Source organism: Oratosquilla oratoria, chromosome 17 (assembly GCF_046742065.1).
Source record: "Oratosquilla oratoria isolate Oo_2021 chromosome 17, ASM4674206v1, whole genome shotgun sequence".
Taxonomy (NCBI): Eukaryota; Metazoa; Arthropoda; class Malacostraca; order Stomatopoda; family Squillidae; genus Oratosquilla; species Oratosquilla oratoria.
The window spans coordinates 18,552,619-18,579,099 of NC_134793.1; the positions used below are offsets into that span (position 1 = coordinate 18,552,619).

Consider the following 26,481-nt stretch of genomic DNA (forward strand, 5'->3'; position numbering starts at 1 on the left):
TCTCTAATATTATTTTATTTTATTTTATTTTATTATTTTATTTTTTTATTATTAAGTCTACTTCGTCAAATGTCTTATCAAAGTCTACGAAGTGGCGGAAGAATTCAGCTATTTTTATAGTTTATTTAACTTAAAAGACCTCTGGTATGTGAAGGGTGAATATTTTCATTATTACTCAACATGTAAGATCTTCATGAAAATATGCGGAGTTCCTTTTCCTTCTTATTCGCTTAAAATTATTTTCATTTTCATTTCATTTTCATTTCATCCCAAACTATGTTTAGGAAACAACTGCTGCATGAAACTGCATAAAATTATCATTTCGTTTTCTCGTTTTTTTTATATAAAGAAGTATGATCAACTTGAGACTGTTCAAAACGACGACGACGACGATGATAACGACAACAACGACGGCGACCCAACTGACCTGGCCATACTTGCTAACCTCTTTTCTACCAATAAATATTCTCACTGCCTGCAAACTACCAACTCCCCCCTCACCCTCCACCTCCCTCCCTTCCTCCCAGACTTCCCTTCCCCTCCCTCCACCTCCTCCTAGTTCCTCCACTCCCCTCCTTCTCCCCTTGTAGAGAAAAAGAGCGAGAGGAAGGGGGAGGGATGGAAGGGAGGAGGGGAGGGAGAGGGGAAGGGATGGAAGGGAGGAGGGGAGGGAGAGGAAGGGGGGAAGGGAGGAGGGGAGGGAGAGGAAGGGGGGAAGGGAGATTGGGGATGGGGGTGGGTGTGAGACAAGATACGGGTTCTGCTTGCTATGCATGAGAGAGGCCACTTGGGCTGGGCACAAATCCCACACAACGCGAGCCTCGTTACCTGGAACCAGCTGGGAATGGGGAGGGGTGAGGGGAATGGGTGGGGCGGCTCGGAGATTGGGGAGGAGAAATGGGTGGAGAGGGGGAGAGGAGAGGAGGGGAAATGGGTTGAGATGGGGAGAGGAAATGGGGTGAATGGGTATGGGAGGAAAGCGACGGGGAGGGGAGAGGGGAGGGGAAAATGGGTGAAGAACAGGAAGGTCATCGATATTGAGGGATTTTATTCTAGAAAGAATGTTTTCCCTTTCCCTCCCCTAAGGGGGGGGGGTTTCTCAATTGACTAAAACCCCTTTCATACAAAAAATTCTTGACTAGTCAAAAAATAAATAGATAAATGAATAAATATCTTTGTAAAATATCTACACTCTCCGAAAGGCCTATCTATAATAATACATAATCATATCAATAATATGACTGACATAAATCATCTAAAGAATTAATAATTATGATGTGTAGGCGCCTTACATCCCGCCCCATCCGAGTCTTCTTGTGTTCTGGTACATATACACATACACACGTACACACACACACACACACACACACACACACACACACACACACACACACACACACACACACACACACACACACACACACACACACGTATACACACACACACGCGCGCGCGCGCGCAAACTTGCCATGAAAAAACAGAATAAAATAAAATCTATTCTCCAAGGTTCGATAACAACTTGTTCCATTTGGCCCCAAAGACTCTTGTGAATCCATAACGAGGGTTGCCTTGTTATCTCGGGACATTTGCTCCTGCCCCAGTGCTTGCCACCTCGTGGCAAACGGCCCCTCAGCAGAAGGTAAATTGGCAAAGTCGAGGTCATCAGGTCCTGGCACAGACGGGGGGACCTCCAGTGATCGCGCCCCCCCGCCCCTCCCCCCCCCCCTTTTTTTTTTTTTTTTTTTTTTTTGTCTGTCGATCGGCGACTTTACTCGTCTGAGGGGAACCCCTCCCTACTCCACTCCCTACCCCTGCAGACTTCGAAGTGGCATACATACCCTAAGTAGATTCACTCACGAAAGTCCTGTGACAGGGGTTTGTATATAGTTACACAAATACAACGTTCAGGTCCTGTTGTATTAATAAATTCCAACTTACGAATTTATTTCATAATACAGATCTTGTTGTTGCTGTTGCTGTTTTGGACTGTAGTTTACCAGCGCTTCTATCCTCGCAGAAAAAAAAAAAAAGCTACAATGCATGTTAGGCCCGGGAGATTTTATTTGTAGAATAATATTCAAAACAGAGATGGGAGCTTACTGGAGCGACTGTGCAGTCACACGAATTTCGTGTTTTAGTGTTAATAAGGCCGACTTTTCGTAACTCGATTCATACGAATATAATATCTCGAACTATAATTAGACGACCACAACAACTATGTGCTCTAGAATTTGTACTTTGGTCCGTACGAAAATATATATCTTAAGAAAGAAGAAGAAGAAGGAGGAGGAGGAGGAGGAGGAGGAGCAGAGGAAGAAGAAGAAGAAGAAGAAGAAGGAGGAGGAGGAGCAGAAGAAGGAGGAGGCGGAGCAGAAGAAGACTGAGGAGAAGAAGAAGAAGACTGAGCAGAAGAAGAGGGAGGAGCAGGAGAAGAAGAAGGAGAAGGAGAGGAAGGACAAGAAGAAGAAGATTTTCCTCTGGATGGCGCCAGGCGCTTTTATTCAGCTTCGAGTGAACCTTTGGTCTGAAAGAAGGCTTGTCACTTGGATTTCCTGAGGAGCAAAACACACACACACACACACACACACACACACACACACGAGGAGATGAAGAAAATCCTAGTTACACTAATAAGGCCAAAATTAGAGACACTATGGACACCCAGTAAAAAAAAAAAAAAAAAAAAAAATAGAAACATTTCAAAGAGCACTGCACTACCAAAGATGGCACCAACACTCAGTATGCTGACATATGAACAAAGATTGGACAAACTAAAGTTATTAACTCTAGAGCAAAGAGAAAGAGGCGATTTGATATCATATATAGAATTATGAAAGGGATGGAAATCCTTGACAGGGATGATCTACTTAAATGGGACAATAGAAATACAAGGAGACACAAGAAGAAACCTAAGAAGGACAGTTACAGAAGAGATCTGAAAAAGAATAGCTGTCCACATAGAGTGATAAGTACATGGAATAAATTGAAAGAGAAAACAGTGAAAGAAATAGATGCGGAGAGATACAACTGAGGGTTACTACGAGCATAGCTCTTCTCCCGCAAAATACAATTAGGTAAACACACACACACACACACACACACACACACACACACACACACACACACACACACACACACACACACACACACACACACACACACACACGCAATATTCTACTCACGAATCTGGGGTCCCCCTGAAGTGTTACAGCACGACGTCTAATTCAGTGGCCACTTTCTATTCATTCATTCATTCATAAATTAATTTATTCATTAATCTATTTATTCATTCATCCATTTTATTCATGTACTTATGTATTCATTTCTTTATATTTCTTTGGGAGGACGGGGGGGGTGCGGGGGGCAAGGGTGGGGAAGGTGGTTCCCTCTTGAAAGGGATCGAGGTCATCAAGTTCCTGAGGGCGGAGGAGAAGTCACCCAGATCAGAAGTGCCTCAAGGGACCTCTAGGCCCGGGTGCTGAGCATAGAAATAGCCCCATGGACGACACACTCGACCTCATGCAAACGACGAAGTCAGACGTCTCGAGACGTCAAGACCCTTCGACGCATCTGACGTTTTCCTCTTTTTCTCTGTGGGCGTCGTATGGCTTTGGGTCGTAAGTTTACGATCTGAATGAGTTCTTTTGGCGATGTCGTAAACTTGCTCGTGTCGTTAATGTTCGATGTAAATATTTACTATATCGTAAGAGATGCCAGCCAGTGTAGTACTTAGCAGTGACCGCAAGGCTACTGACGGTGGTTGGAAATGTGCGTCAGGGAGATGATTCTATATGACGTCCGTCACTTACAGGTCACTGACATTGGTCACAGGGCATTCTACACTTAAGTAACTTTTCAGAATACGGTTCCTTAGCTTAAATTGTTTCTCAGGAAGTGTGAGGTTTGGGAAGGAGACTTAGAGCACTACTGACTGGATTCCTTGGGGGTCTTAGGCTGAGGTCTCAGCCTCACTGAAGACCAAGGAGGAACTGTGAAAACCGTCAAAGACCCGAGGGAGGGTGCTGGCCACACAATTAAATCCCTTATTTATAGACAGAAAGTCTCACTGATCCTTTTCCTCAATGGATGAACGGAGGAACCTATGAACCATTCCTATGGATTACTGTTTATCACCTTTCTCAATAACTCCGAATTGTATCGCTTTCCATCCGCTAATTCCCACTAGATTTCGTCAAGTGGGTCCCGTTGTGAACTTCTATGGGACCCCGGAGGTCCGCGGACCCCCCGTTTGAAACCACTGCTGTAGAGGATTGTCCTCTACAGCTACGGATGATCGTCGATCTGGAACTACGAAGTCGAGAACTCTTTTCGATATGCGTTCGCGAAGGGTCTTCAATATCATGATATTACTACGCTAGTGCCTTCCTAACTACATATGGTGTGCATCACGCTTTCCATGTTAATTGACACTCTTCAAGACTACTTCGGAGGCTTCTGCGGGAGACTTAAAAGACTCTTTTGGGAGACTTTGGAGACTCCTTTGGAAGACTTTAAGATTCCTTCTGGAGACTTTGGAGACTCCTTCGGGAGACTGAAGACTCCTTTCGGGGACTTTTAAGACTCCTTTGGGATATTTTGAAGACTTCTTCGGGAGACTGAAGACTCCTTCGGGAAACTTTGAAGACTCTTTTCGGAGACTTTGAAGACTCTTTTCGGAGACTTTGGAGACTCCTTCGGGAGACTTTGGAGACTCCTTCAGGAGACTTTTAAGACTCCTTCGTGAGACTTTGAAGACTTCTTCGGGAGATTTTGGAGACTCCTTCGAGAGACTTTTAAGACTCCCTCGGGGGACTGGAGACTCCTTCGGAAGACTTCAAAGACTCTTTCGAAAGACTTCAAAGTTGAACATCCGTGGAATTTCCACAGGTCCTGCTAATCTATGGGAAAGCTCCTGAAGCTTTCGGGAAAGTTGGTGTTCCAGGTGCTCTCAGGTCAGCCTGACTTGGGGTCATCTTTAAGACACGGGGGCCGCGGCTAAATCTTTGACTTATGCATCAGACGGTCGCGTTTCTCCCACAAAATGCGCCTTACATCTCAAAATCGATCGCGTTACCGAAACGGACTTCGACAAGACCCAAGTTTAGTTTATTAAAAGAAACTGAAGTCCTGTCAGCCAACATGTCCGGAAAAAAACACTGTACCATAATTACTTCAACGTTTCGTTCCTGACAACCTTTCTAAACGTTTCAGATAGGTTATTACAAAAACGTTTTACCACTAACACAACCGTAATCCTCGCATGGGTATTACTGTACCTCCACAGACATCACTATTACCACAACGTTTCGCTCCTGAGAACCTTTCTAAACGTTTCAGATAGATAATTACCAAAACGTTTTACAACCATAACCCTCGCATGGCATTTTCCAATTCAAGTTTTGTAGACGCTGTAAGAACGAAATTCATCATTGGATGGAGAAGTCTTCGGGGGTCCTAGAACTCGGAGGACGATATATATATATATATATATATATATATATATATATATATATATATATATATATATATATATATATATATATATATATATATATATATTTTTTTTTTTTTTTTTCTCCAGACGAGGTCAAACTAATAATTTTCCAAAAACCTGCTGAATATATTTCCTGGAAGATACGCCTGGGGTCGACGCCATCAAACCTATCTTTGCATCCCAAGGGTGCGTCGGGCTATATCCATATCAACACATGAATTATTTAAAAAACACTTGCATATAAACGCGCCCGCACACTCACTCTCTTCTCTCTCCTCTCTCTCTCTCTCCTCTCTCTCTGCTTCTCTCTCTTACGCAAGTGACATTTAGTTGTGTCCTACACATTACTTCCCCCCAAAAAAAAGAAAAGCAAAGGGTTTAGGCCTATATCGTCCCTTCCCGTGCCACTTGGCACGTTACCTTTTCTTCTAGATGCCGTCAGACGATTTTATTAATTTCCATGTCAACCCTCGGCAACGGGAGTAACAACAACAAAGGACAAGGAAGAGCATGCCGACAGGAGACCTTTTGGTCCATAACTAGGTCGGATGCTATGAATAGATAAACGAAGAAGGAAATAAACAAGCGAACAATTGGCAGGCATTACAGCATACTGCCGAGGTGCTTGTCTAAATGTATCTAAAAAAATTCCAACCGTGCTACATTGCGCTGCCTCTGCAGGAAGTTTATTCCATTCAATGACTACACGGTTGGCGAAGTTGTTTCCTCTACCCACACGCTGAATCATAATGAAGATGGAAATAACCTTATCAGCCACACACGCCAACGAAAAAAAAACACGATAATAATGATAAACAATAAACAAATAAATAAAACAAAATAAAAATATAATACCCTCTCTTTGGCGATTGTACCACATCTAGATGTCTTAATGAACACGCGAGTGTTTTGCTGTGATACCCCCACAGCTTCCACGATCTCTTGCCGGGCCATAAGGTCACCTGTCAGCTTCGTAATCCATTCTTGAGCCTTTAGGATCCATTCTAATCCATCACAATACCTTTGATTAAGAAGAAGAGGAAAAATGCGAAAGATCCTCTTGACCTTTATTCGAGAGATGAAGTGTCTGGTTTGGCAAAGGAAAGAACGAGTTCAAATTCCAAATGAAAACAAACCTACAACCAAAGATAGGGAGATAGATGGACAGACAGATATATACATACGTACGTGCACACATACTGTACATACATACATGCATATATGCATACATACATACTGTACATACATACATACATGCATATATGCATACTGTACATACATACATACATACTGTACATACATACATACATGCATATATGCATACTGTACATACATACATACTGTACATACTACGCAAACATATATTCATAGTGTACATACATTACACAAACATATATACATAGTGTACATACATATATACATAAATACATACATACATACTGTACATACATACATACATGCATATATGCATACTGTACATACATACATACTGTACATACTACGCAAACATATATTCATAGTGTACATACATATATACATAAATACATTCATTCGTACTGTACATATATACATACATGCATACATACTGCACATACATTCATACATAGATACATACATAACTTAATGGGTAGGTAGTTCTCTTTCATGGAGATATCTACTTCAGAATCTTCGAATATTCGAAACGGAAAATTTTCCGGACACTTTCTAAAATTCGGAAGTTTTCCTTCCGAATAATGGAATTTCTCAATTCGAGAAGAGGACGAGTTAATGGTATCCGGCCAAAACACCCCCGGGAAAAACATACCACGAACGAAACAAAAATGGTTAAACATATTAGGTGTTTTGCCCGGGGTTTTTAATCCGGGGATGTTTTGTCCGGGGGTTTTAATCTGGGGATTTTTTGTCCGGGGGTGATTTGTCCTACATGTGACCAAACAGCATTGCATAAGCATCTTCCATCACATCTATACACCCAACAGGTCGACAATCTACATAATACGATTTTTCTCGTGCTTAATCTAGGCTGCCCTCACTAGTCCTAGAGAGTTTTCTATTTATCTGAAGTTCTAGAATTAATTTCCTAGCTGCCAATGAGGACTTTTTTTTGTGGGGGGGGGGAACTTCATCATATTTCTACGACATTTTTGAGTCGACTTTGTAAGAAAAATATATCTCTTCGTTCAATTTTGGTACTTCGAAGGAGATACAAAGGAATTTACAAACGGGAATATTTCTTTTCTTTGACTCCCATGAACGGGGACGAGAGGAAGAGAAAGAGAGAAAGAGAGAAAGAAAGAGAGAGAGAGAGAGAGAGAGAGAGAGAGAGAGAGAGAGAGAGAGAGAGAGAGAGAGAGAGCCGTATCCGTCCCACCCAAGCCACCGTCCAACTCAGACTCTGTGACTCTTTCTTTTTCTATCTATCCTTCTATCTACCAATATCTATTTCTCTTTCTCAATCTATCCTTCTCTATCTTTCTCCCTCTATCTCTCTATCCTTCTCTATCTCTTTCCATCTATCTCTATTTCACTCTATATCTGTCTCCCCTTCTCTCTCTCTCTCATTCTCTCTCTCTCTCTCTCTCTCTCTCTCGCTAAATATATATATATATATATATATATATACATATATATATATACATATATATAAATATATATATATACATATATGTATATATATATATATATATGTATATATATATATATATATGTATATATATATGTATATATATATATATATATATATATATATATAACACACATACATTATATCTTTATCAAGCATATCCTCTGTCTTCTTCCGTCTATTTCCTTTCCCCTTCTCTAATTTTCTATCCGTCATTTCCCTGGACCTACCTCCCCTCCCTTCCCCCCTCCCCTCCATCCTCTCCCCCCCCCATCCCCTCCGTCCTCAAAATTTGTCGCCTGGTGGAAAATTGATGACAATAAATGAGAGGACGTTGGGGGGGGAAATGTCGACAGCGTGTGGAATATTAGCAGTTTTCTCCCTAGATAATGAGGCAAAAAATCCCTGGAAACTTCACTACGCCCTCTCGTTCCTCTGCCGCGTTAGTACCGGGTGCATCTCCTAGATGGCGCGGGTGGTAAGTCCGTTGTAAGCGACGCGCATTATGCCGACAACAAGAGATTTCTTTCCTAACAGGTCCCCTTACCCAACCTCCACTCCCGAATTCGGGTATATTGGGTCCCTTCCCCTCTTCCTCCCCCTCCCCCACCCCTTCACTGCACCTCGGGTGACGTCATAATTTTTCCCTTCACGATAATTTTAAAATTGTGGTTCTTGTTAATGTGGCATTCAACGGGCTATTGTCTTGTTTAACAATATCAAAGAGGGTTAGGTTAGGTTATATGCTAGGTTCGGTTAGGTTAGGCTATGATAGATCGGGTTAGAATAGGTTAGGTTAGGATAGGATAGCTTAGGTTAGATTAGGTTAGGATAGGTTGTTATGAGTTGGGTTCGGAGAGGTGGGGTAGGTATAGCTTGGCTAGTTTAATTTAGAATAGTTTAGGTTAGTTAAGGTTGGTCAATGTTAGTTAAGTTTAATTTAGGTTAATTTAGGATAGTTTAGGTTAGTTTAAGTTAGTTTAGATTAGGTTGGGTTGGTTGGGTTTCGCTTGGTTAGGTTAGGTTAAGTTAGTCGTGATTCTTAATTCGGGGAAGGGACCTGTTGGGAAAAAAGTCTATACTTCCTCTGTGTAGACACTGAGGAGTCTACGCAAGGAGGCGCTGAACTGTGGCCAGAGGGAGTCGTCGCCTTAAGGTACTATGCTAACTGCAAACCAGGATCCTTCGAGTCTGTTATAAACTAACCCCCAATTGCATGATGATTCTACCCCCCTCTTTCCCGTGATAAATTCACCCCCCCCCCCATTTTCCGTGATAAATTTACCCCCCCCCTCCCATCCCATTCCACCCTTCTGTGATACAGGCCGATCTATAGGCAGTATTGTGTGTGTGTGTGTGTGTGTGTGTGTGTGTGTGTGTGTGTGTGTGTGTGTGTGTGTGTGTGTGTGTGTGTGTGTGTGTGTGTGTGTGTTATACACAAACGCACACACAATGTCTACGTCCCCTTTTCTCATATCCGCCCTCAGATTATCTAAAATTCCCCTAATGCCCTTTGAATCCTCATGGGCTTTACTCCCTCCCTCCCACCCTCACTCCCTCACTCCCTCACTCCCTCACTCCCACCTTCGTCGTCTCTGTGGGATCCCATTTTCATCCCTAGCCGAACACACCCTTCTCCCACCCCAATATGGACCATATATTTACATATTATTGTGTGTGTGTGTGTGTGTGTGTGTGTGTGTGTGTGTGTGTGTGTGTGTGTATTCACTTGGTCTTTGGATCACGTGTTGGACTCGTGATCGACAGCTATTTCCCTCCTGGAAGAGAGCTCAGAGCTCGTAGGTCCGATCTATGGGTAATGCTATTACCTTGCACAAACACACACACCCCCAACTCCCCGCCCACGAGAGTTGGAGTAACACCCCTCAGCGCTGCGATACTGATATTATTTCAGCCCCGGGCGAGAGTCGAACCCGGACCTCCGTAGTGGCAGGCCAGAGCTCTAACCACAGCGCCATGGGGTGTGTGTGTGTGTGTGTGTGTTTGTGCATGCGCGCGCATTTGTGCGATTCACCATGATCTTGGATCACGTGTTGGACTCGTCAGCGACAGCTATTACCCTCCCGGATGAGAGTTCATATATGACCGTGTGTGTGTGTGTGTGTGCGTGTGTGTGTGTGTGCGTGTGTGTGTGTGTGTGCGCGCGTGTGGGTTTGTGTGTGTGTATTTCAAGTCCGTGGCATGGCCCTGGGGCGGGTGGGAGGGGGGAGGGGGAGGGCAAGGGGGCACGCCCCCCCCCCGACATTTGCAAATTCAATTAAAGTGGAAAAACATATTATATCATCATTTACATACGATTAGAGGCAGAAAAGATTTTTGGCAAATATGGGTTCAGTCCTCCTTCCGCCTGAAGCAACATTCCACAACAACAAACAACAAAAAGGGGCTCGTTTCACACGTATCGACTTTTCGCCGTGCGCCGTCCACGACACGACGTCGTGCTATCAAATAACCATGGGTGTCTATGGACGCTTTCTCATGTGGTCATTACGTATGAAAGCGCCCATAGACACCCATGGTTATTTGAGAGCACGACGTCGTGTTGTGGACAGCGCACGGCGAAAAGTCGATACGTGTGAAACGAGCATATGGGAGTTTACAAAGACACACTTTCCATCGACACTCTCTCTCTCTCTCTCTCCCCACCTCTCTCTCTCTCTCTCTCTCTCTCCCCTCTCTCTCTCTCTCCTCTCTCTCTTTCTCCCCCCTCTCTCTCTCTCCTCCCTCTCTCTCCCCCTCTCTCTCTCCACTCTCTCTATACATCTCTCTCCCCTCTCTCTCTATCTCTCCCCCCTCTCTCTCTCCTCTCTCTCTCTCTCTCTCCCTCTCTATTGAATTTCTCTCTCTCTCCTTTTTTCATCGCTGATGAAGAAGAGAAACGTCCATATCAATGAGGTAAACACACGAGAAGACTTCTGACCATGAAAGAGGCGTTTGTTCCTTGTTGGGGCCAACAGGGAGTGGGAGGAAGTGTGGGTGTGGGCAAGAAGGGCATCTCAAGCATTCTATCCATGACGTCATGTCGACCCACGGAGTGGGGGCCATGTGGGAATTGTAATTTGAACTCCCAGGACTGGAAATGGGAGTGGGCAGGGAAAATCTCAAATATGATTAAATATGAATAAATGAAGTAAATCAATAAATGAATAAATAAATACGTTAATAATCAAATATGTATAATTATATGATAGATAAATTGATAAAAAAAATAAAACGTAAATACATAAAAAAATTAATAAACAAATATGTTAATAAACAAATAAATACATAATTATATAGTACATAAATTAATAAAAGATAATAAATACGTAAATACACAAAAACAAATAAATAACTAGGGATAAATAAAAATATAAATTAATAAAAACAAATAAAAAAAAGTGATCACAATAATGGCGTCCATAACAGCTCGGGTACTCGCTACCAGTATACAATAACACTTAACAGGTCGTGTTTGTGAAGTTCCCACGGGCCGCTTGGGTAAACATCTCTATCGACTCTCATTACGACTTCCTCTTATGGCTTCCTGTTCACGTGTACACAGGAACAGCATCTGAAGAACATTTGAAGAACAACTGAGGAACATCTAAAGAACAGCTTGACATCTAAAGGACATCCTGAAGACCATCTAAACGACATCTGAAGAACACTTAAAGAATACCTAAAGAACAGTTTGACATCTAAAGGACATTCTAAAGAACATCTGAAGAACAGCTTGACAACTAAAGAACATCCTAAAACCCATCTAAAGAACATCTGAAGAACACCTGAAGAACATCTAAAGAACAAATTAACTAAAGGACATCCTAAAGACCATCTAAACGACATCTTAAGAACATCTAAAGAACACTTGAAGAACATCTAAGGAACAGATTGACATCTAAAGGACATCCTACGAATCATCTAAAGGACATCTAAAGGAGATCCTAAAGACCATCTAAATGGTATCTGAAGAACATTTGAAGAGGATCTATCTTAGCTACTCGCAGACGTTTAACTCCACGAAGACACTTCGGCCCACGAACTCGAAAAGAAATTGGCCAGAGGACCCACGACAGCTTCTGCCCAAGTTCGATCGGAACTCCACAGGGAGTTCGGATATGGGAGTGGTTGTTCGGATACGCGAAGTAAAACCACACAGCGTTCGGACATAGGAGGCGAGTGTTCGGATAAGCGAGGTAAACGAACCCCCCTCCCCTCCTTCCAATGAAACGGGCCTTCAAAGAATGAAGAGGTTCAGATAACCTTAGAACATGAGAATGAAGGAGACTGCAAGAGACCATAAGGCCTACACTAGGCAGTTCCATGTCTGTCACCACCTATCATCCCCATCCATAAAGTTCTCCAATGGTTAGTCACGGAGGCAGTGATAAATCCTCATCCAGGCTAAAACGCGACATGACGTCACATCCTGTGGTTACGTCCCTCGACAGCAATCCTGGCAATACACTTGAGGCCGAATTAGCATACACGTGTGTGTGTGTGTGTGTGTGTGTGTGTGTGTGTGTGTGTGTGTGTGTGTGTGTGTGTGTGTGTGTGTGTGTGTGTGTGTGTGTGTGTGTGTGTGTGTGTGTGTGAGAGAGAGAGAGAGAGAGAGAGAGAGAGAGAGAGAGAGAGAGAGAGAGAGAGAGAGAGAGAGAGAGAGAGAGAGAGAGAGAGAGAGAGAGAAAAGCCTGGCTTCGATGGACTGCGCGGACGAAACCACTACATAGGTTCAACGGGCAGAAAGGCGAGCCAGCAAATCGTTGAGGAACGTAAATGGGACACAGCAAAGGCACAAAAACGCTGTTGGCCGTCCACTGGATCCCAACCTCTCGTCTCGATTCCGTCTTGCCACTGGATCACGAAAGGCAAAGACGAAAGAGTGAGACTGACGACAATGGTGCGCAAATCTCCTTCACTTTAATCGAAGACAAGCTCGAGTTCATGACTTTGGAAAATCTAAACCCAAAGCCATGATCGTCTTCATCAATGAAAGACGAACACTGTGTGTGTGTGTGTGTGTGTGTGTGTGTGTGTGTGTGTGTGTGTGTGTGCGCGCGCGCGCACAACCATAGGCCCACGTGCACACAGTCACGAACCATTTGGTCGGGGGATCAGGGACGAGGGGTGGGTGTGTGGGAGTGGCGGGGTCTATCATACAGAAGATCGACATTATTCCTGAGTTCAAGGACACAAATCGTGTTTTCGTCATGTGTGTGCACATACACAATTCATACATGTACATAGACATTGTGTACATGTACGAATGCATACATATGTACGATACGTACTGTACATATTGCATATAAAGCATACATACATACGGTGGGCACTGTACATGACTATATACTGCACAAATATACATGCATACATACTGTGGGTACATGTATACATATGTTGGAAGATGACTGAAGTATTCAATCTCTTAAATACCCAGCGTGTACACGCGCACACGCAAGCATTTTATCTACAGCACGTCAGATCACGACCTTTCCAGAGAACTCCCGCACGACCTCCTATTGTGTCGGACCTCACCGTGGTCATTCGGCCGAGCGCGGAAGAATTCCTGCGTCCACCATTGCCAACTGCAAGTCGTCATACGACTGATATAATTTTTAATATATGTTCCATGCATACATGAATATAGAGTGCCCATACTCAGTTCGTGTATTGTACATTGTAGAAGTAGATTAAGCAGTAGATGGTAGAGAATAAATTATATATACAATTTTTTTATTTGGCAACAGCCACCATTTAAATCTGTATGTTAATAGCTCCATTGGCAACGCCAGTGTTTTCCTCGTGAAGTGATTTGAGATGTTGTTCATCCTAGGCGGAGACAATAAAGAAAACAAACCACAACTTCGTTTGTCTCAACGTCTCCAAACCCAATGCAGACTACAAACAAATCTACACTCTGGTGGCATCGGTGGGATTCGAACTTCAACACTACATTCCTCCGAGGCAACAACTCTACGCGTACATACATACATATACACGGCACGTATATGCATATATACTGTCCATACATGCATACTGTAGTTACATGCATACATATATATATATATATATATATATATATATATATTATATATATATATATACACATATATATATATATACGTAACAGTTCGTACACACACACACACACACATACACAGGTTATATAGTGATGATAATTGTGGAGGGTGATAAAAGTAGTCAATAAAAACAACTACATTCCTTCGAAGCAACAACTGTACGCGTACATACACTACAGTGCATACATACATATATACATACATACAGTACATACATACATATACACGGCACGTGCATGCATATATACTGTCCATACATGTATACTGTAGTTACATGCATACATATATATATATATATATATATATATATATATATATATATATATATATATATATATAATAATATATATATATATATATATATATATATATATATATATATACGTAATAGTTCGTACACACACACACACACACACACACACACAGGTGATAATGATGGTAATTGTGGAGGATGATAAAAGTAGCCAATAAAACAATATAAACAAAACAATATAAACAAAAACAACAACATAGTTTCTACCATTACCACCACGGGGGGAAATCTCATTCTACTGACAAGGCGAGACACCTACACTAGTAGGCGTTTAGGCACTGTCCAACAGCGTCACCTTTGCCCTGTGAGCTAGGGCAGCCCCTCCACGATTGGAGGAACAGGGTTCAGGTCATCCTCTCCCCCCCCCCCCCCAGTGCCCTTGCATCCGTTCCTGGATCATTACCGAACAGTCATTGAATCCGTCTCCTCAGCCGTCCCTCGATCAACGTGTCTCTCTACTTTACCCGTCGCCGGGTGATTTTATTCAGTTGAGGGGGAAAGCCCCCAACCCCTAACCTCCCTGGACTTCAACCCCGAGGTCATGTGCCGTCCATGGGGGCGTCTTTGGGCTGAATGAAATAAAGAGACCTTTTCGATCTACAGCAACACCGATGGGGGAGATGGGTCTATTTGAAGTTTTATCTCAAGGGAGCACTACTAGCAGGTAACATTATTGGTCCCTGAAGACCAGGAAGACTATATATTCAACAGCGAGGGTCCCTCACGGAGAGTGGGGGGGTGGTGAGATTCCTCTCTCATTGGTCCCTGAAGACCATGAAGATTATGTAGCTAACATCAAAGCTTAAAAAAAAAAAAAAAAAAAAAAAAGGACATTCCTTCCTCTTGTCCGCTGCCCGGAGGCCTTTGCCTGATCTCCGGACATTACATTCAGAGGACAGCCAGATGGATGTTTTTTTCCCCTCAGACCAAAAACGAAGAGTCTGTACTTACCAGAAGGTCCAGAAGACGTTGAAGCTGATGACACTGAGCCAGAAAAAGGCAGCCAGGAACCAGAAATGAATCATCAAAGCTAAAAAGAAAAAAAATAATAATAATAATAAATAATAAATAATAAATAATAAATAATAAATAATAATAATAATAATCATATATACATATACATGCACATACCAAAGGCTTTTTCCCCCTTACAAGGGAGGTAGCCAAAAAACAAAGGCATAGAAACCACTTCCACCCATTCCATCCCCTACATACTCCACTCCCCTCTACTCTCTTCCCTCCCTCTTATTTTGGCTCCTCCTGGATGAATGGTCATCCCTGCATCTTGTCCTCTTGAACGTATAAAACACTCGTCAACAGTTGAGTCATCAGTTCTTCATGTTATAATGAACAGAACAAAGTGTTCAGTAAATAACTCCACTGTTCTTTGTCATCTCTCTTTTGGAAAAGGAATGGAAACACCACAGCCCCACTGTAACCGGCAACAGTCCTCATGTTCCTCCTACAGGTCTCTGGGAAGTATCTGTGTTGTGTGAGTGAAGGAAGAGAAGAGCAGTCGCCGGTTGCCAACTCTCCGAGGTGTAAGAAATACAGTTGAAGTTGATACAGAGGGATCTTGGGCTCAGCTCAGGGACCGAGTGTCAGCCCACAGGGCTGCACCTCATGATGGAGGACCACCACGTGTAAGCAACACACATACACACGTTTCTGATGACGTCACTAGTAGGGAAGAAGAATCCCATTACAACCAAAGCAGAAGAAAGGAAGGAGAAGACAAAGAGGAGGAAGAGGAAAAAGAAAGGAGAGGAGATACAAGAGAGAGGGGGAGAGGCGATAGGTGAGGGCGGGGAAAGGATGAGTAGGGGGAGGGGGAAGAGGGGGAGGGGGAGGGAGGGGAGAGGGGGAAGAGGAGGAAGGGAGGAAGTGAAGAGGGGGAAGGGAGGGAGGGGGAGGGGAGGGAGGGGAGGGAGGGGAGAGGGGAGAGGAGTGAGGGGGGGGAGGGGAGTGAGGGGAGGGGAGGGAGGGGAGAGAGGGGTAGGGGGAGAGCGGGAGGGGGAGAGAGGGGGACGGGGAGAGCGGGAGGGGGAGAGAGGGGGACGGGGAGAGCGGGAGGGGGAGAGAGTGGGAGGGGGAGAGAGGGGAGGGAGGGGAGAGAGGGGGAGGGGAGAGAAGGGGCGGGGAGAGAGGGGGAGGGGAGAGAGGGGCAGGGGGAGAGGGGGAGGGGGGCGAGAGAGGGGGAGGGGGGCGAGAGAGGGGGAGGGGGAGAGAGGGGAGGGAGAGAGGGGGAGGGAGGGGAGAGAGGGGGAGGGAGGGGAGAGAGGGGGAGGGAGGGGAGAGAGGGGGAGGGAGGGGAGAGGGGGAGATAGGGGGAGAGAGGGGGAGATAGGGGGAGAGAGGGGGAGGGGAGAGAGGAGAGGACCTTCAGAAGCTCTCTGGCATGAAGACAAGAGTTCTTCTGGTTTAGGCGTGGCGTTGTGGTTGAAGCAGGGCCCTAACCAGCTCCTCTCCCACCCTCTTCCCCTCCCACCCTCTTCCCCTCCCACCCCCTTCCCCTCCCACCCTCTTACCCCCTCCCCATTCCCCCAACCTCGAAGGCTCTTGTGAACCTCTCGATGGTGGTGATCAAAGAATTTTGGATAATTTGCACACAGAAGAACGAGAGAGGCTGTGTCCGAAAAAAAAAAAAAAAAAAAAAAACGAAAGATTTCATACATCGAGATGGATCATGTTGGATGTCCGGAATCGTGTGTATACATAAAATTAGGAAATATAGACTCAAATGTGAAAATCTATAACTACTCTTTTAGTGGACAAACACTGACAAAAATTCGTGTCGTTTTTCTTGAATAAAGGAAAATGTCACTGAGAATAAAAAAGAATCATCTGACATCCTGACAAAACTCTTCAAATATATCAAATCTGATACATCGGATAGGAACAAACGATAACTAATAGTTCAACCGAAATAGTATCGTCAATAGTTCAATCAAAACACTAGTATACAGACATCTTCAACCCTGTTAGTTTATGTTTCAAAATACAAAAACAATCAATGACAATTTCGACTTTCTTAAACAAACTGAATGTAGACATATGCGTCTATTTCATCCTATCTCTCTATAACTATCTATCAGTCTGAGAATATACTGTATATGTATGTATATGTACAAATATATATACTGTATATACACATATATATATATATATATATATATATATATATATGCATGAGAAATCACATGATCTCGTGATTCTAAAAATGCAAACAAACCACCAAGGAAAATAATAAATTGATGACTGAGCGTTTTCTTCTATTATACCCTGAGGATGTCTAAATAGACGAAAGCGTTCGGTCATCAAGTATATACATATATATATATATATGTATATAAATATATGTATATATATATATATATGTATATATGTATATATATACATATATGTAAATATACATATATGTATATATATATATATATATATTATATATATATACATATATGTATATATATACATATATGTATATATATACATATATATATATATATATATATATTATATACACATTAGTCACTATCTCTTGTCACGTGCTAGCGCAGGTTCGAGTCCTTGGCTGTACCACGTTTCAATTTCTGCATGTATGCCCCCTCGAGTTTCTAGATGTTGACGGCTTAGAATTAAAATGAATCATTATTGATAAATGTATTATATATATATATATATATATATATATATATATATATGTGTGTGTGTGTGTGTGTGTGTGTGTGTGTGTGTGTGTGTGTGTGTGTGTGTGTATGTGTGGGTGTGCGTGTATATTGTATATGTATGTATGCATATGTATATATGTGTGTATGCGTGTAGACGTGCACTTACCGATAACAAAGCAGGGAATGCGTGTAATGCTGCCGCTGTGCAGCTGTGCGATGGCGGTGGACAGCTGCGCCAGAAAGAGGGACCCGACGTTGCACATGAGACAGAGCCCCAGGAGATCCCTCAGCTCGGCCAGGAGACAGTAAACCAGGAACACCAGGAGCAGGAAGAAGGCACTCACCAGAAGCCCCACTGGGTACAGGATCTGGTAGACGACATGGTTGAACTGGGATTCCTGTCGGGGGACAGAAATGGACAGATCCTGTCATTTGGCTGGTCAGGGGTATAAGCACACACACACACACACACACACACACACACACACACACACACACACACACACACACACACACACACACACACACACACACACACACACACACACACACACACACACACACACACACCATTGTAATATATGTATACGTACGTGTATATGTCTTTCTATATACGAAGAGGTTTTTTTCCACCTTAAAAGAGAGGTAGCCTAGTGCCTTTTCCCACCCATTTCACTCCCCTCAACCACCCTTTCCAATCATCCCGTATATTCTGTACATATACATATCTTCTAAGAAGAAATGTATATGTGAATGTATATAATAGGCGCTCCATGCCAGACAGGCGAAGGCGCCAAAATAGTTTTGAGTTACGGCTATCCAAAGTTTGTCCCAATAAAGTTCAAAGAAAAAATATCTTTGGTGTATTGGCGTCTTCGCCTGTCTGGCACAGAGAGCATCAATTGTGCTTCTTTCTCAACCGGATGTCGAACCCCACCCCCACCCCATTGGTTCTCATTAGCGCGCGGTCGTTCACAGTCTCCGACCCTAACGACCTAAGGGCCCCTGGGTTCGTCCCCTCGGGTATTTCGTACCCCAGGGTACTCACGAAATCTCCAAGGGTCGGGTGGGGGGGGTGAGGAGTGGGGGGATGTTTTAAACGTCAGTAAATGGCCTTGGTAGTTAAGTAAGTTGGTATCGTCTTCAACAATTCTGAGAAAGGTGGTTATAAGATGTCAGTGGTATCGCTTGGAGTTAGCCAAAATAAAGTCATTAATAGAAAACAGCTTGACAATGCTGCGGCGTGGCGTCTCTACCCCTCAAGTCGGGACAAGATTAGGACTGTTCGCTCGCTACGGAAAAGAATCTGAGTTCTGTGATGTCATATAGTATCTCTCTCGCGCCGTTTTCTTTAGCTTCGTTTCATTTGACCATAAGTTGTCGAGAAAAGACAAACATAAACAAATATATGAAATTTAATTAATAAGTGAAATTTAATTAATAAATGAATACATAAACAAATATATTCAAATAAAAAAAATCTTTAATAGTACACTCAAAGTAATGTCCTTGTTTATTTGTTCACCAAAATTCTCTATTTCTTTCATTCATAAACTAAGACTATTTGAAGTTTTTGCACAGTATTTTCACTCGGACGAAAGACACTTCAACGTTAAGGAACCTGAGTAAGATTATTACGGTAAAAATATTTCCTTATATAAACACTTCCTCTCCAAGGATTTATACAAGATTTATACAAGGAAATATATATATTTTTTTTAAGAATACAACCGCTAATCTTTTCTTTATTGTTAATCTGTTCTTAGGATTACTAGCATTTTTCGCTCGTCATTAACTTGCACTCTCTGGAAAGACAAAGAGTGGGGGGTGATCTAATAGAGGCATTCAAATGGGCCAAGGGCTTTAACAAGCGTGATCCAGACAAGGTCATCATATCAAAACAGTAGTAATGGTAGGAAATATTCAAGAACTGGTTTACCAACAGAGTAGTTAACGAATGGAATAGACTTAGGAACCACATCGTGAGTGCTCAAACTATTGTTTGTTGTGAGAGAAGGTTTGATAACTTTATGGATAGGGATGACAGGTGGTAAGGGACATGGAACTACCTAGTGTAGGCCTTATGGTCTCTTACAGTCTCTTATTCCTGCTATGATGCGTCATTATACTCAGGTCGTTAGGTTTTGTATTTCATAACATCTTCAGATACAGTCACGGGCAAAAGTTTTGACTCAAGCTGTATTTGCTACAACGTCAATATAATTATATTTTGTCGAGTAGTATTTATTTTTCACTTAGATAATTTTCTTGAATAGATTTAAGAATAAATCGCCAAAGAATTTGAATTTTGCATCATGAAAAACTCTGCGTCAAATGTTTTGCTCATGTCTGTACATTAGGAAATACTCGTCTGTACTACAGTGGCTACCATCTTGTTTTACACAGGGTTGAGTGTTTTTCTTCACAACGTATATTTACGATACGATTAGCTTTACGAGGTCGTAAAACGATATGTTGATGTCGTAAAGTTACGACCCGATGAGATACGATATTCACAGTTCCTTTGGTATCCTGAGGCGACGTAGTTGCTCGAGTAGAAGTAAACTGACCTTAAAATATTTGGTTCCAGTCTTTGTCAGGAGTTTTTGTTTAACTAATACATGGACTCGGTGGGGAGAGGGGGGGAGAGGGGGAGAGGGGGGAGGTAAACACATTGCAAACAGTTTTACTAGCAACGACAGACATCTTCAGAACTCTCTTGTTTAGTAATCTTACAACGATAACCTCCTCCTCCTCCTCCTTCTCCTCCTCCTCTTCCCCATCCTCTTCCTCTCCTCCTAATCGTCACCTCCTCTTCCACATCGTCCTCCTCCCCTCCTATTCCTCACCTCCTCCTCCACATCCTCCTCCTCCTCCTCTCCTTTACTTCCTCCTCCGAACTCTTCCCCTCCTTTTCCTCGTCACCTCTCCCTTCCCTTCCTCCTCCTTCTCCTACCTCTTCCTCGTCCTCCTCCTCCTCTCTTTTCCCTTCCTCCTCCTCCTCCTCCTCCTCCTCCTCTATCTCTCCAGTGTTTTTCTTCCCGTGTTCTTTTGATTTACGGCGGCATTAGCGTGCTCCTTCACTTGTTGAACGATTTATGGCTGACCCCCCCCCCGCCCCACCCCCATGGCTGGCAAACGAGGTCACTGCCTGGTGGTGACAACGCCACAAACAAATCCACGTGACCTTTTCTCACACAGTACATGGAGTAAAAAAAAATATAACAAATAATCACCAACAACAACAACAACAACAATAATAATAATGAAAATAATAAATTTTAACTAATAATAACAGTAATAACCATAATAACAATAATAATAATGTTATTAATATAATGCATAAAAAAATCAGTCCATCGTTTTCTCCTTTTTTGGGGGAGGTAATCAAGTCCATGCCATCCACCTACTCCCACCCCTTCCATTTCCACCCACCACCCTTTCTCTTCCTCTCCTCTTAGCTCCTCGTGGATGACGGGTCATCCCTGTATCCCGCACACTGCCCTAGGTCAGAAGCAATGCAGCAAGACACAGTACTAAGCATACGAATGGAAGAAGCAGCAGACGAGGGGAGGGGGAGGGGAGGAAAAGAGGGGAGGGAGGGAGGAGAGGAGGGAGAGGGAGAGTGAGAGGAGGGAGGGGGAGAGGAGGGAGGGGGAGGGAGGGAGGGAGTGGGAGAGGAGGGAGGGAGGGAGTGGGAGAGGAGGGGAGGGAAGGAGGGAGGGGGAGGGAGGGAGAGGGAGGGAGGGAGTGGGAGAGGAGGAGAGGGAAGGAGGGAGGGAAGGAGGGAGGGAAGGAGGAAGGGGGAGGGAGGGAGGGGGAGGGAGGGGGAGAGGAGGGGAGAGGAGGGGAGGGAAGGGGGAGAGCAGGGGGATGGGGGTTCAGTTGATTAAAATTGACGACTATACATTACAAGCAAATGTGAATTCTTTCCCTGTGGGCTCCTTCCTCCCACCTCCCCCTTTCTCCTCCCCCTTCACTGCACTTCCGATGACGTCATGTCGTTCCGTCCGCGATGTTTTTGTTTTTTGTTTTTTATATCTTTGCTCTTGTCCGTGCGACACTCCATCTGTCTGAGATTGAGTTTTAACAGGTGTCATAGAAGGTTAGGTTACTTTAGTTTAGGTTAGGTTAAGTTAAATTAGGTTTGGTTAGATTAGGTCAGATCAGGTTAGACCAGGTTAGGTTAGGTTTTAGGTTAAGCTAGGCTAGGCCAGGTTAGGTTATGTCAGATCAAGTCAGGTTATGTTTGATCATGTTAGGTCAGGTTAGGCCCAAGTTGGGCTAGGTTAGATTAGGTCAGGTCAGGCCAGATTAGGTCAGGTTAGATCAGGTTAGGTTAGGTGAAGTTACGTTAAGACAAAGTAGGCCAGGCAGGGTTAGGTCAGGTTAGGTTACGTTAGGTTAGGTCAGATGAGGTCAGACTGAGCCAGGTTAGGTTAGATTAGGTTAGGTCAGATTGGGTCAGGTTAGGTTAGATTACGTTAGGTCAGATTGGGTCGGGTTAGGTTAGATTACGTTAGGGTCAAGTCAGTTCAAGTCAGGTCAGAGGTTGTAAAGTCAAGGGAAGAAGCGATGGGGGGAAAGGGACCCGTGCAGAAAGAATTCTATCCTGACCTCGCCCTCGGAGAAGCAGACCACAGCGTCGGTGTCGTGGGCGGTGAGGAGGAGGCAATACTGGTCGTGCTCGAACTTGTGACTTGGCGATTCCGTCATCTGAAGGCGACCTGAAGTGCCACGAAGGGAGAGAGATGGTCAGCAAAAGTAAATGTAACTCAGTCTAACGCAGGTAATGCCTAGAAATTGTATAGGATTTAGTGAAATGAAATTTTACGAATTTTTTTTCTTTTTTTTGGGGGGGGGCAAAATAAAAAATTGGCGAAATTGTCTCTTGGCGAAGTGTAATTTGGCGAAGTGTAATTTGGCGAAGTGTAATTTGGCGAAGTGTAATTTGGCTAAATGTAATTTGGCGAAATGTAATTCGGCGAAATGTATTTTGGTGCTATAAGAACCCACCCAACAGTGACGATCTTGTCCCTTAGTAAGAAAATTTAGTATAAAAAAAATTACCCGTCTTTCTTTTAGTTCTGAATATAGAAAATATTCACACAAGTTACATTAGCACATCGAAAGGTGCATTTGCACAGTGGTCCGCTGTGGGTCAGGTTTGAATGATCGAACACTCACCGTCAGGCAGGATGGTAAAGGCGTCGCCGGGGTTCTCCGTGGGTTCCAGCGTGTAGAAGGAGCAATGAGGGAATCCTGGGATGACCCGGTACGCGAAGGGGTACTCTACAGGGAGTCCATTCTGCGGGGGAAGGAGTTGGTGTGGGGGGGGGGGGGAGGGGTTAAGTAGTTAACATCAACAATATAAGCATGGTCATCATGACAGCAACATCATCAACAAGATTTACAATGTAAACATCATGGGCATTCTGATTATCATCGTCATGAGCATTCTCATCAACATCATCCAAAAACTCGTATAGACTGAGAGGGTCAATCCTAGCGTTGAGTCTATTCGGGAGGTGGAAGAAGAGGTGGAAGAAGAGGAGGAGGAAGTGGAGGAGGAGGAGGAGAGGAGAAGAAGAGGAGGAGGAAGTGGGGGAGGAAGTGGAGAAGAGGAAGAGGAGAAGAGGAGGAGAAGAGGAGGAGGAGAGGAGGAGGAGGAGGAAGATGAGGAGGGGAAGTGGAGGAAGTAGAGGACGTAGAGGAAGTGGAGGACGTAGAGGAAATGGAGGACGTAGAGGAAGTGGAGGACGTAGAGGAAGATGAGGAGGGGAAGTGGAGGAAGTAGGGGAAGTGGAGGAAGTAGAGGTAGTAGAGGAAGTGGAGGACGTAGAGGAGGTGGAGGAAGTAGAGGAAGTGGAGGACGTAGAGGATATGGAGGACGTAGAGGAAATGGAGGACGTAGAGGAAGTGGAGGATGTAGGGGAAGTGGAGGACGTAGAGGAAGTGGAGGACGTAGAGGAAGTGGAGGATGTAGGGGAAGTGGAGGACGTAGAGGAAGTGGTGGACGTAGAGGAAGTGGAGGTCGTAGAGGAAGTGGAGGACGTAGAGGAAGTGGAGGTCGTAGAGGAAGTGGAGGACGTAGAGGAAGTGGAGGTCGTAGAGGAAGTGGAGGACGTAGAGGAAGTGGAGGTCGTAGAGGAAGTGGAGGACGTAGAGGAGTGGAGGTCGTAGAGGAAGTGGAGGACGTAGAGAAAGTGGAGGACGTAGAGGAAGTGGAGGACGTAGAGGAGTTGGAGGTCGTAGAGGAAGTGGAGGTCGTAGAGGAAGTGGAGGACGTAGAGGAGTTGGAGGTCGTAGAGGAGGTGGAGGTCGTAGAGGAAGTGGAGGACGTAGAGGAGTGGAGGACGTAGAGGAAGTGGAGGACGTAGAGGAAGTGGAGGACGTAGAGGAAGTGGAGGACGTAGAGGAAGTGGAGGTCGTAGAGGAAGTGGAGGAGGAGGAAGTGAGTGGAGTAGAGTAAATAGAGGAGGAGGAGGAGGAGGAGGAGGAGGAGGAGGAGGAGGAGGAGGAGGAGGAGGAGGAGGAGGAGGAGGAGTAGACGTACCTCATGATGGAACTCGGGAGGAGCGACTGAATCGGAGGGCTCACAGCCGAAGCTGGACATGTTGAAGATGTGTCCGGCCCCGCAGCAGAAGGGGACCTCGGCCTCGACGGGTCCATCGTACTCCGAGGTCGAGATCTCCGGGATCTCCGGGATCTCCGAGATCGAAGAGGTCGAGGACGACTCCGTGGTCTGGTTGGCCTCGATGTGGAGGGAAGACCAGAGAACGAGAAGGAGGAGGTGGACCAAGTGATGAGTTCTCCGTTCCGCCATCTTGTCGAAATTCTGAAATTAAAACACATAAGAACATAAGAATGGAGGAGAGTGCAAGAGACCATAGGGCTTACACTGGGCAGTTCCATGTCCTTTACCACCTGTCATCACCATCCATAAAGTTATCTAACCTTTTCTTACAACAACCAATATTTTCAGTGCTCATAGTTGCTAAGTCTACACCATTCTTGAACCTAAATTTGTCCAATTTAAATCCATTACTACGAGTCCTGCCCTGTCGTCTTAATATGATGACCATGGTCTGCATCACCCTTGTTGAAACCCCTTGTCCCATTGCTCAACCAGTTAGGAAATGTGTCATTAACTAATTTGATATTGAACTCTGCTAGAAATATAAATAGAGGTACATGTTCCAAAGGAGAGTAAAGTGTGTGTATGTATGAGAAGAACACAGCCTGAGTGGGGTTGCGTGTTGTCTCCTTGCTTGTTCAAAAAAATAAAAAAAATAATAATAAAAAGGACATGCAAACGGGGAAGCGTTGAAGTGGGGTTGGGTGTTGTCTCCTTGATTGTTAAAAAAAAAAAAAAAAAAAAAAAAAAAAAAAAAAAAAAATCTAAATAGGTTTTAATCCTTTGGGGGTGTAATTGGCTTTCCCTTAGACGAATCAAATCCCCTGGCGACATAGGAATAACAACGCAAGACGAGGAACTGCAACTGATGGCTCTGAGGGACGGACGTCAGAAATGATCATCTCCCTGCCGACCGTCTTCAAAACTCGTTAACACCTTCACCCTCAATTGGAGGTGCAGCCCCGAGGGGCTGGCATTCGGTCCCCGGACTAGATGACAACCGGCTACTGCTCCCCTCTTACTACTGTGATTCTACGTCAGGATGCTCTGAGTAACTGCGGCCGAAGCCGTCACCTTTGCCCTATCATGCGCTTGGCCGTCAGGTAATATTGCTGAGAATGGGAGAGAAGAGTGCGGGATTCGAACCCACAGGTAAGCGAACGCGAGACCAGCACGTTTCCGATGACGTCACGCAATAATATACAGAGAGGTTTATATAGACAGGGCGTTGTCGAGGACCGCTGCCAATCTCTGTGGGGCTCCGGCTTTCCAGTGAAACACGAGGCAAGAACCGATAATAATAACAATACTAAAAAAATCATTATGGTGTTAACGCGGATATGAATTATCGTTATTACTATCATCATTACCATCACTATCAGCATTAGTGTAACCATACTATTATATCAGCATTATCATAGCCATCATCATTGTTACTACCATCATTATCATAAATATCATTATTATTATTATTATTATTATTATTATTATTGTTGTTATTATTATTATTATTATTTCTACTATTATTATCATCATTATTGTCATTGTTAATATCATTATTACTGAATGGTATTCTGGGTGTGTGCGTGGAATGGGACTGTGAGAAAAGAGAGAGAGAGAGAGAGAGAGAGAGAGAGAGAGAGAGAGAGAGAGAGAGAGAGAG

General features: G+C 43.9%; 1 protein-coding gene across 1 annotated transcript in view; it reads right to left on the minus strand.

Moving 5' to 3' along the window:
- LOC143034462 (putative G-protein coupled receptor Mth-like 10) overlaps positions 1-26,481 on the minus strand; it is a 92,734-nt gene that overhangs the window by 12,241 nt on the left and 54,012 nt on the right. The window contains exons 2-6 of the mRNA XM_076200545.1: positions 24,738-25,019; positions 23,369-23,489; positions 22,799-22,908; positions 18,348-18,579; positions 15,465-15,543 (exon numbers count right to left, since the gene is read on the minus strand). Of these exons, the coding sequence (XP_076056660.1) occupies positions 15,465-15,543; positions 18,348-18,579; positions 22,799-22,908; positions 23,369-23,489; positions 24,738-25,007 (812 nt within the window). The 5' untranslated portion in view covers positions 25,008-25,019. The remainder of the gene's footprint in view (positions 1-15,464; positions 15,544-18,347; positions 18,580-22,798; positions 22,909-23,368; positions 23,490-24,737; positions 25,020-26,481) is intronic.